This window comes from Lipotes vexillifer, unplaced genomic scaffold, assembly GCF_000442215.2.
Source record: "Lipotes vexillifer unplaced genomic scaffold, Lipotes_vexillifer_v1.1 scaffold31, whole genome shotgun sequence".
NCBI lineage: Eukaryota > Metazoa > Chordata > Mammalia > Artiodactyla > Lipotidae > Lipotes > Lipotes vexillifer.
Window position 1 is genome coordinate 2793978 of NW_006792454.1, and position 11113 is coordinate 2805090.

The following is an 11113-nucleotide window of genomic DNA, read 5'->3' on the forward strand; positions in this document are numbered from 1 at the left end:
ATCGGAAGATGCAGGAAGCCCTTGGGGGGCTGTCTCCTTGACAACCCGGTCCTCCAACTTGAAGTCTGAAAGAGTGAAAATGATATCATCTGCTACTGCCATAAAAGTAGGACTGAGCTCCCCCTCTCTCCCAGATTCCTGTGGCCTTGCAGAGTGGGTGTGTGGACCCTCTGATTTCCTTTAACAGATGAAAAGAGGTTCTAATAAAGGAGTAAATGAAGCATCAAAGCATAGGAGTTACAAACGCAGAAATGGGAAGCTGAAGAATACTGAAGGGAACAGGAGAAGAAAATTAGCATGTAACCTGACCCAGGTCCTTTCTAAGTTGCTTTAGTGATGAGAGAGCTACAAGAGAGCAAGAGAAGGGAAACTATGTACTGATATTATATACAAAAGCTACTGTTTCAAGCACTTACTGGCAGAACAAGTCTGCAGTTCGCTGAGCTGTTCTACCCACAACCATACAGGAACCAGCACGAGTGCCCCGGTGGAACTGGCTTTCTTGCTGTGGATCAGCTGGGGACGCAGACACATAACCCCTCAGACTCTACCTTGTATATGATTTTACTCCTGCTATCTGTGAGGTCCAGTCGCATGGAGATGTAATCAATGTGCGGAGAAGGGGGACTCAGATGTTGATATCGAAGCCCCGACAGCAAGAACTCCTCACAGCTCACTTTGAGACTTCCTATTTTCTTCAGTCCCAGGGGACATCTGCCACCTGGACACTTCAGTTCTGTTCCCAGTTCTAGAATGTACAGCAGTGAATTAAGAGAGTCACTTGTACATTAATGATTGTGAAATTTAAAAACCCATCCTCCCTCCCATGGGTACTTATTCCCTCTCACTGCTCAAAGACTACTCACATGTACCCTCCAATCATTCACTGAGTAGGTTGTCATTTTCTTGAGAACATGTCATTGCCTTTACTGAAAAGAACGGTTGACCAATTATCCAATCAGGTTCTTAACCACCAAAAGTGACCAAAATAAAAAATATATAAAATGTATTTTCTGGTGCTGGACCATCTTTGACTAATAGGCTCACTGTAGGCCTTCCACTGTTCTGCTCTGGTCTTCCTTTACAGCATCCACTTCCATGGTACCATCATGCCATCTCTGCTAGAATATTCTACTCACAGAAATTCACTCCCCTTAGTGCTTGTCACACACTCAAATCCTGCAAACCTTTTCAGGTCGGCTTAATCTTTTTACTAAACCTTTCTTCCAATATTCATTGACCACCTGAGCCAACCTGCTGTCTCCCACTGAAAACCACAGTCATCTCTCCAATACATAGTCTTTTGTCTCTGTCCAACTGCATTTTTCACTCCTGCACAGTATATGATACTCACAGGCCACTTATTTCTCTAATGGCCTTTTGCACATTTCCCTGATGTACAAAATGGGTATCCTAATTCCTACCCTGTGAAGGCTGTGAAGACCAAATGAGATGACTTATTGTGCATGTTTTCAGCTATAAATTTCTGTCCAAATTCAAGGTATTACTGTGATCATATCTTCCCTTATATTTTTTGGTCTTCCCACAGTGCCTAGAACACTATTATGCATCCAGGAGGTGCCCAAAATGTGATAATTAAATGAATAACAGAAAGAATGTTATCCATTAACTCTTCCTGATTTAAACCATGGCTGCTGCCCACCAGCTCTACCTCAAACCTGCTCCAAGTCTAGTAATACTTAGTAAATTCACCAACTACTTTTGCTACCACTGCCATTGCTACCTACTATTAATAATAACAGCTGACAGTTACTGAGCACTTGCTATGAGCCAGACACTGTGTTAAGTGCTCTGTGTGTGTGTGTGTGTGTGATCTCATTCACTCCCATCTTTATACAATCCTATGGAACAGCCACTATCCCTGTCCATTTTACAGAGACTTAGACAGGTTAAATAACTCGCCTAAAAGCACGCAGGGAATAAATAGCAGAGGCAGTTTTCAAGCCTGGGTTTTTCCAATTCCAAAGTCTGCACTCTTAACCACTAACTTACATTTTTCAACCAGCTACAAATTATATTAAGTAAAACTCTTTGTCGCGGTAGAAGATGCCCATTGACATATCTGTCAGCTTTAGTAACATCCAGATAAGTATTAAAACATATCATACGAGACTCAGGGAAAAAACTGTGTGGCTGATCTCCACGAGGTTCTTCTGGCCAGGGCTCCACCACAACCAGCTGGCCATGGGCTGGCAGCCGAGTTCCCACAGGGTCCAGCCTGACTGTACACTCCAGACTAGCCGTCCTCTCATAATCAAATCTGAGCAGGTTTTTATCAATGGCTCGTGACAGGCCATAGAATTCAGACACCTCCAGTACATTGTCACTCATACGGATGATGTTACAGTCTGGTTCCAGGAGATAGACCCGCAGGATAAAGGTTTCCGTGAAGGTGTCTGTCTCAGTCAATCTGTGGACAGAACAGAGCAAAGGCAATATTATTGGTGCCCAGGTACTTCTGATATTGTGTACTAACTTGGCTGGAAGCTTAAAGATTGGCTTTCACACAGTGCATCAGGTAGAGTGTGGATTTTATTTTATACTCTACTCCCAACCTCTCTCTTCTCTTCCCTCCTTCTCCTTACCTCGGTGACAACTCCTTTTTCTGTTACTTCCCTTTCCAATGACCCTTCTTTTAACACCTTCTCTCAAATCCATCATCGATACTGGTATTTAATGACTGCTACGAGCTCAGAGTCCCTTCTCTAGCATGTGTGCAACTTAAGAGTATCCAGCGCGCATAATTTATGGATTGACTTTTAATTCAGGAGTGAGGGGGTGAGGGGTTTCTGAAGCATCAAGGCCTTTTTGCTCTTCAGAAATGCCACTACATGAATAGTCATTTACAGTCTAGTTGGGGTGCTCTGCTCAGCGCTTGGCACATAAAGGGTATTCAGTGATTGTTACCTCCGTTCCCTTCATTCCCTTAGCGACTACGTTTTCTGGATACTTACAGAGACTAGCAGATATGGGTTGTCATTCTTTACTGAAGGGAGAAAATTAATAGGTGATGGGTGTGTATCGATAATGCAGCTCCTAACTGATGTGCTTTCATCATGGTCCGGGCAGATACCAAACTCTTTATGAAGAGTATATCATTCAGTCTTCACAGGAATCTATCATAAGTGTTGTTAATCCCATTTTACAGATAAGGAAACAGGCACAGGGAGGTCAAGTAGCTTGCCAAAAGGGCTAGAGACGAGGTAAGAGGGTAATAAACATGCTCTCTGGTTTTCTGCCTCCAACTCCTCTGAATATTCTATTTTAAATCCTCAAGACCAGGGAAATTGACAGGTCCTCTAACTCTGCCCTTCATGTGTGCTCCTCTACCCTCCCCATCCCTCAGACACTCAAGGAAGAAAGAAGTAGGAACAGCTAGAATTCATTAGCTTTTCCAGCCCTTCCCAGCAAGCTCTTTGAAGCTAATTTGTTTTTTAACTTTAAAGTCTTAGGAAAATCAAACAGCCTTGTATGCTGATTGCATAGCTTCCTAAGGAACCCTTTGGTGCCATCGCATTTCCTGAGCACAGCATTTGGTTCACCCCTCTCTTTCGGCACGTCATTCTGAATCACAGTTAGCAACCCATCTTTTGCATGAGATCATGAGAACCAGTCTATGTCTCATGTTTTTGTTTCCTATGTCTAGCATGGGCCTAACCTATAGCAGATGATCATAAGTGTTTATAGGATGATTCACTGTGCTACAAAACTCTAGACTCATATTAGTCTAGTACTTAAGGGAAATTCATGCTGCCGTATTTTAGCCAAATACTCTTAAAAGCAACAAAAACCAAGTAAAAAACTATATAAGGCCTACTCCACCTACACTGAATTCTCAGTTGCTTCTATGAAGTGAGCAATACCGTAACCATGAGCTTATATTTTTTTAACATCTTTATTAGAGTATAATTGCTTTACAACGGTGTATTAGTTTCTGCTGTATAACAAAGTGAATCAGCTATACGTTTACATATATCCCCATATCCCCTCCCTCTTGAGTCTCCTTCCCACCCTCCCTACCCCACCCCTCTAGGTGGTCACAAAGCACCAAGCTGATCTCCCCATGCTATGTAATTTTAAATTAACTTTTTATTTAGATATAATTCACATACCCTAAAATTTACCTTTTTAAAGTTTATAATTCAGTGGTTTCTAGTATATTCATAAGGTTATGCCACCATCATGCTCCCTAATTCCAGAACATTTTTATGACCCCCCCCACCATAGAAATCCACACCCATGAGCATTCACTCCCCATTCACCCCTTCCTCAACAGCTGGCAACCACTAATCCACTTTGTCTTTATGGATTTGCCTTCTCTAGGCATATCATATAAATGAAATTACACAATATGTGACCTTTTGTGTCAGACTTCTTTCACTTAGCATAATGTTTTCAAGGTTCATCCATGTTGTAGCATGTATCAGTACTGCATTCCCTTTTATGGCTGAATAATATTCCATTGTATGGATATACCACATCATGTTTACACATGCATCAGTTAGATTGTTTCAACTTTTTGGCATTTACGAAACATGCTGCAGTGAACATCTGTGTATAAATTTTTGTGTAAACATATCTTTTATTTCTCTTATGTATATATGTATATTTAGGAGTAGTACTGCTGGGTCATATGGTCACTTTGTCCAACTCTATAATTGATTTTTTGAACCTTTTAAAAATATAATGTGTTGAAAAATAGAAGATATTGCACTTCTAATAAATAAGCAGTTGATAATCAAAAAGAAGAATTTCATTCACTTTTGGAATATATTTTCCTCCTAATTCTCATTAAAAATTTGTAGTTTATAATCTCCATTTTTTATCATACGTGGGGAACTGAATGACCAGAGATACCCATACAAGAACTATAAAGGGAAACAGGAGAGGGCTAGTAATTTGCCACAGAAATGCCTCAATGAAGATGATATAAATAAAAGTAACTGAAAGGTTGCTACAATTCTTGCCTCACCCACTCAGGTCTCCAGTTCCTACTGCGAATTACTTGTCTGAAATCTAGTAACTCCCATCATAATAATACCTATCCAAAGAAAAAGAAGTACACAGAGTGGTTATCTGCTAAGGAATGAACAATGCTTCTATGCTGCTTACCTGTAAAGTCTAAGCTTCACTGTGTCTTCATCAAGAATTGGGCAACCGTTGTGAGTATACTTTACTTCATTGGGAAGGAAATGGCAGTCAAAGACCTAGTTCACATGAAGAAATGGATACATATCTGTGAGAAAACTGGTACATTTTTTAATTTTTCCAGCAGTAAAGTACTGCCTGAAGAAATTATGGTCTCTTAGCATCGAGTGTGTGTGTGTGTGTGTGTGTGTGTGTGTGTGTGTGTGTGTTTTAACCATCACCACCTCTACCCACCCCCATGCCTATGACCATCCTGCTTATATAGCTGTGTTTTGCTTTGAGAATATCTAAATTATGAAAATCCAAGCAGATCAGGCAGATAAATTAAGCAGTGATTATCTCTAAATAACTATCTTTTTCCAGTGCATAGTACATTTAAAATATGGTTCCATTTTTCAAAATGTTATTTACCAACACCATAGCAACTGAGTCAGAGAGGTCTACCTCTGTGTATGTAGAAACAGGCATGCATTACCCCACATACAAACATGCTATATTAGCTCTGTATTTTTTTCTTCTCCTTTTATTGCTTTCTTTTCCAAATAGTGTTTTTATATTTAAAAATGAAGCCACTTACTACAGACACTATTGTGGTCGATCAGAGCCAACACGACCCACAGATGTTTCTCATTTACTTGCAAAAGACTGCTTTTATTAGTTATGTAATAGCAGAAATGACTGATGAGACAAATAACAATGTCAAGGCAATTTTCTCTATTCAAACAAAATTATAATTAACTGTATCACCTCACTCAGAACTACTAAGGATTGCTAATTGTTATATTCTGGGAGTCATAGTTTTTAAAAGAAGAGTTTTTTCTTCCATTCATACCATGACCCTCCTTCTGCCCGATCTGACTTGGTAGAGTTCTAAGAAATACCCTCGAGGTATTCACATATCATCATTGTTGAGTTCATGCTATTTAGCCTGTACCTTGTTACAGCCTCAAATATTTACAAACAACATAATCCTCCCTGAGAAGACTTTCTCACTAATACAAATGATCGTTTCCTACAGACATCTTTGGTTCCTCTTTTTAATTGACAACAAGGAAGGAGATAAAGGAAAGACCTTTCCCATATCATTGACAGATAGTCACTGTAACAGAGACAATCTGCTTTGTTAAAAGAAACATCTGTTTTATGTTTCATAATATGTTTTCCTTTTATAAAAGGCGACAACCATAATTCTATAAATTTACTAAAACAAAGGAGAGCTAAATCCTTTTCTAATTACTGTCTAGCTTTGTTTTTTTCCACTTCAACTGCTTTTCAATTACAATTTATAATTAAATTGTCACACATTCCTAACTCATTACTCACTTTAATGACAGCAAACTGGTTCAAACTAGAGATATTTTCTTACTTCTGCATTTCCTATTCAAAAGAGCAAGCTCAGTGCTAAACGGGGGTCTTTTCCACCCAGGAAATTTCTTGCTTTGGGTCAGGTGTGAGAAGTACTATAAGTGGGTAAGTCTTGTCCTAAAACATGAGGAAAACATATTGCCATCAACCTTCTCTAATTGACTATCTCGAGAAGGTTATCGAGACAGAAGTTACTCGTGTGCACCAAGTGAAATCCCTTTCCAAATAACCAATAGGAAAACGAACCTGTTGGTCCTATGACAAACTTCAGTAATGGAATGAAAACACTGATTGAACAGATGTTAAACAAAACATTTTCTGTACAACTCACATGAAACGGTTCATTACACAGCAGGGTGTTGTTAATACAGTCATCTCGCTAGGAATGGGCCCAAATAAGCCTGCTTTCAACTTACTAGTAAGCTCTATTAAAGAGTAATGTTTAGGATGCGTGTGTGTGTGTGTGTGTGTGTGTGTGTGTCTGTGTGTGCATAATTGGTTTGGCTATGCTTGGCTGTGCTTAATTTCAAAAACTCCATAAGAAATCAATCCCTGGGGAGAACTGCATCAACCTGAATTTAGTACAGCTACATATTGCAAAAAAGCAGTTTTCACTTAGGGATTTTGTTTTTGTTGAAATTATCATAATGAAAAAATAGGAAGATCACCAAGTGGTTTGAGAAACAAAGTTTTCCGGACATACAGATTTCATGATAGACCAAAAGACAACAAAACTCCACATTTTAATGGACTCCTTTCCACAGAATAACTTTTAGCAGCTATATATCACATATTTACTTTAGATGATATATATCTGTTTGAGATGTCAGATGTACCTCTGGATAGACATACACTAAACATTATCTTTTAATCAGCACATTAGGGGACCCTTTGGGGATGTTTGGAGCCCTGCCCCTTTGCCTTGCAAGGCAGAGTTCCCTGAATCAGACAGATATGTTGTTTCTGTTCCACACTGTCTTTCTAGTAATGGATTTTTGCCAGAAAATCAGAGAAAGTTTGAAAATGAGACAACTTAGAGATCTATCACAACACTTGACCCTTGTGACCAAAAAAATGTTTTACCTAGTTCTAGTCACGTGGATCCCTTTTTGCTCTCCAGTGCCTCAGAGCTAGCCACATGGTGAAGACCATTAAAATATCACTGAAAATGATGATACTTTTCATTACTCTCATAGAAAGTGCTATATGAAGCACTTTACAAGTCATAAAGTTTAGAAGTCATAGGCTATTTGGGATGGGGAGAGGATATCCCGAGAGGCTGGTTTAAGTAACAGGAGATCCTCCCCAAAATGCTTCCAAAGGAGGGAGAATCTGGTGAATAATAGGCCTTTGGTTTTGCATGCTTGGGGCCAGAGCTTAATACAGCTGGACCATAGATTACCCCAGTGTGCTACAAGGAGGAATTTTTCCTCTCTTCTTACCTCACAAAATATATTCAGCCTTACTTCTAAATAAATGTTGAACACATTTTTTTAATATATTGATTGGAAGGGTTACCAAATTATCAGTTCATCGGTCTTTATAAGGCATCCACCTTTTTCCATATAGCCCTGGGTCTCTGCCCTATCAGGGATCCCAGACATCTAGGATTCGGGTCCTATTTTGCTGCTCCCCAAAACTCCAAGGATTTGCTTTTGACCGCAGTGCCTGTAGTTAGGGCTCCACAGCCTGCTGCTGAGCCTATTCATGTCACCTACTCATCGCATTTAGTGCATTGGGGCTCCAGACATGAGCTATCCCAGGCATCTCCTTTTTCCCTAACTTATAGGTGCCAATCAAACACACTTTCCAGCATAAGTTATGTTGGGAGAAAGTGGGGACATGCTGCAATTACCACACAAATGGGAAAACCAGGGTGACCTGGGGCCATGAGCACATACTAACATTTTTTAGATGCCCATCTGAAGCTCACTGACTGACAAAAGAAAAACTCACAGGAAACTGGAGGGAGACATTTAGTCACAGTCACATGAGCCATACTCCCAATGTGAGAGCCTGCCATAGCATTCTGATGTGTTTCAGAATCAGACTATAACTGTAATGGAAGTAAAGGAAATGTCTAGAGATGTCAATTTGAGCTAGCATCTATCTCAGTCTCTTTAGTTCATCTTTATGACATCTAATACCACTTTTGAATAAGCCGATGGAATATTTTTTTAAGCCAAATAGAGAGGAAGAACATTAATGCTCACAGTTCAGCAAACAAATGCTGTATTTTGCTAGGAGCAGCAGCCACTCCCAGCATTGAATATTCTGAAAACTGCTTGCCTTGAGAAGAAAGTTAAACCACAGTAGGAACAAGTAATAAGACCAGAAGCAATTTTCTACTGTGTATAGAGATAAGCTCTTTAAGCAAATGTATGATAATACAGACTTTCCTAAACCCAATGAATTAGAGGGTAACTCCACCCTACAAAAGGATTGAGCACAGAACACCCTTAAATGACAAGGTCTCCATGGCAGTGATTAAAGGGAAAAAAATTTTATGAAGACATTTTTGAAGAACAATGAATATTTAAAATGAAGTGTCTTCATATATCTTTTCCAGATCTCTTCCCGTACTCAAGGGAATGTTCAAGGGATGGTAACAGATTAAAATGTCTTCGTGTTTAACTTTTGCTATTCTGCAGTCACAAATGTGTCCTAAAGATGTCCTGAAACCCTGATATCTTATCCAAAGGCACTCTGGCCATGGGTGAGATAATTTGGGGGCAGGAATAGTCCCATAAAGACTGACCATATCACACCACACAGGAGACTGCCCACTCCAACCCGTTTTCATTCTCTCTCCCTCTCATTTACTTCTCTCTCTCTCTCTCTCTCTCTCTCTCTCCCCCTCACTCTGTTTTTTCTCTCTCTCCCCTAAGATTCTCATAGAGTGGCCATGTGCCTAAAATAAGAAGTATGTGATTCCCTTACCATTATGCCTTTTCCTGGCTGATTAGCTGATTTATAAGGTCAAAGAGCTGGTAATATTTACACAAGTTTTCATCAATAAGAGAGGATAAATTGGAAAGACTTGTCAATTTGGTGCATTACTAATTTAAAAAATGCATCCATCCATATCTGTTCGAACCAGCCTTCCTCCAGAGGGATTGACATAAATAGGCGTAACTCCTGTTGGTTTCAAGGCTGTAATCCACAGCGAGCCAAGAACATTCAAAAAACAGGTTTGACCAATCTCAAATCATTACCTCGTACACCTGAAACTAATGTTATATGTCATTATACCTCAAAAAGAATTTTTTTAACAGGTTTCACCTTGCATAGAAAAAACAGTGCAGTATTATGCCCGCTAACTGCAACTCCACCGTTTCAAATTTGAACATCTTACAACACTCACCTCTGGTAGCTTGAAGGAAGAGCTTGATCTCTCTCTCTCTCTCTCTCCTCTCTCTCTCTCTCCTCTCCCTCTCTCTCTCTCTCCTCTCTCTCCACTCTCTCGCCCTCCCTCCCTCTCCCCCCCCCCCTCTCTCTCTTTCTATCTCTCTACCTCTATCTCTCTCTTGAAGAATGCTTTCCTAGTCTCATCTTTAACTTTGTAAACTTTCATCCCACCACCACCGCCCCCCCCCCCCTCCCCCCCCCCCCCCGCAACATTATCACACACTCTCATTCATACACACTACTAAATAGCAAATCTCAGATATGACCTACCTGTGGAGTGAGTTTCCCAACCCTCTGGGTTATTGGTTCATTCATCACAACTTCCACTTTGCAGGCATCTTTCTCTTTGGGGATGGCGAACTTCAGGTCATCCTGAGACAGGAAGGCGGAGCTGCCCTTCATCACCCTGACCCCTCGGTTAACACGGATGAGGGTGGGGCTGGCCCAGCCTGGGAGCAGCCTCAGCAGCAGCAGCAGGGCACCAAGCCCACCCCAGCGTAGAGAGCTCATGCCGACAGGGGCCAACTCGTTTCCATCCACCAGTGAAATCCCTTCAACAAAGGAGGGCTTCTGTGCCTTCTCCGGGGGTGTCAGCTCATAGTCCAAGGGGCAGGGCAAGGGGTCCCGACAATGTGCCCCAAGATCTTAACACGTCCCTTTCATTTCAAATTCAGACAAGGAGGTCTTTCAGGCAGTCCTAGAGCTTTTAATAAAACTCGCTGATCACTCCTGACAACGCCCGGCAAGATTAATGTGCCTCCCAAGTGCTTTTTTAATCCTGCAAATGGGACGAGGAGTTGGAGGAAAGTGAGAGAGAAACAAAAAGGTTTATGTGGCTTATTCAAAAGACACCCACCGACAAAGGAATCTTTCAACCAGCCTGTAATTTCAGCTAAATTAAAAACAAATAAACTAACTTGACCTCCAGGGGCATCTGAAAGGCAATGCAGCCATTTCATTACCGGCGGTAACTCCTGCTTCCGGACTCAACGGGTCCCAACCAGGACGTCAGTTGTGTGGTCCGACAGGAGGCAGCCCGCCTCACGGCCACGGGCAGCGTTTGCTCCTCTGCGTTCAGAGAAAGTTGTTGAACTCTTTGCTTTTGTCTTCTCACTTGATAAATGAGGACTGTAACCTCATTTGTGCAAGAGAGCTGACAGAATTACTTGCC

The 11113-nt window shown here is 40.9% G+C and overlaps 1 protein-coding gene across 1 annotated transcript in view; it reads right to left on the reverse strand.

Moving 5' to 3' along the window:
* The window catches only part of FREM1 (FRAS1 related extracellular matrix 1), a 154427-nt gene extending 143975 nt beyond the window's left edge, over window positions 1-10452 (reverse strand). Inside the window, exons 1-4 of the mRNA XM_007465647.1 lie at window positions 10213-10452; window positions 5134-5228; window positions 2130-2431; window positions 552-748 (exon numbers count right to left, since the gene is read on the reverse strand). Of these exons, the coding sequence (XP_007465709.1) occupies window positions 552-748; window positions 2130-2431; window positions 5134-5228; window positions 10213-10452 (834 nt within the window). The remainder of the gene's footprint in view (window positions 1-551; window positions 749-2129; window positions 2432-5133; window positions 5229-10212) is intronic.
* Window positions 10453-11113: the final 661 nt, after the last annotated feature.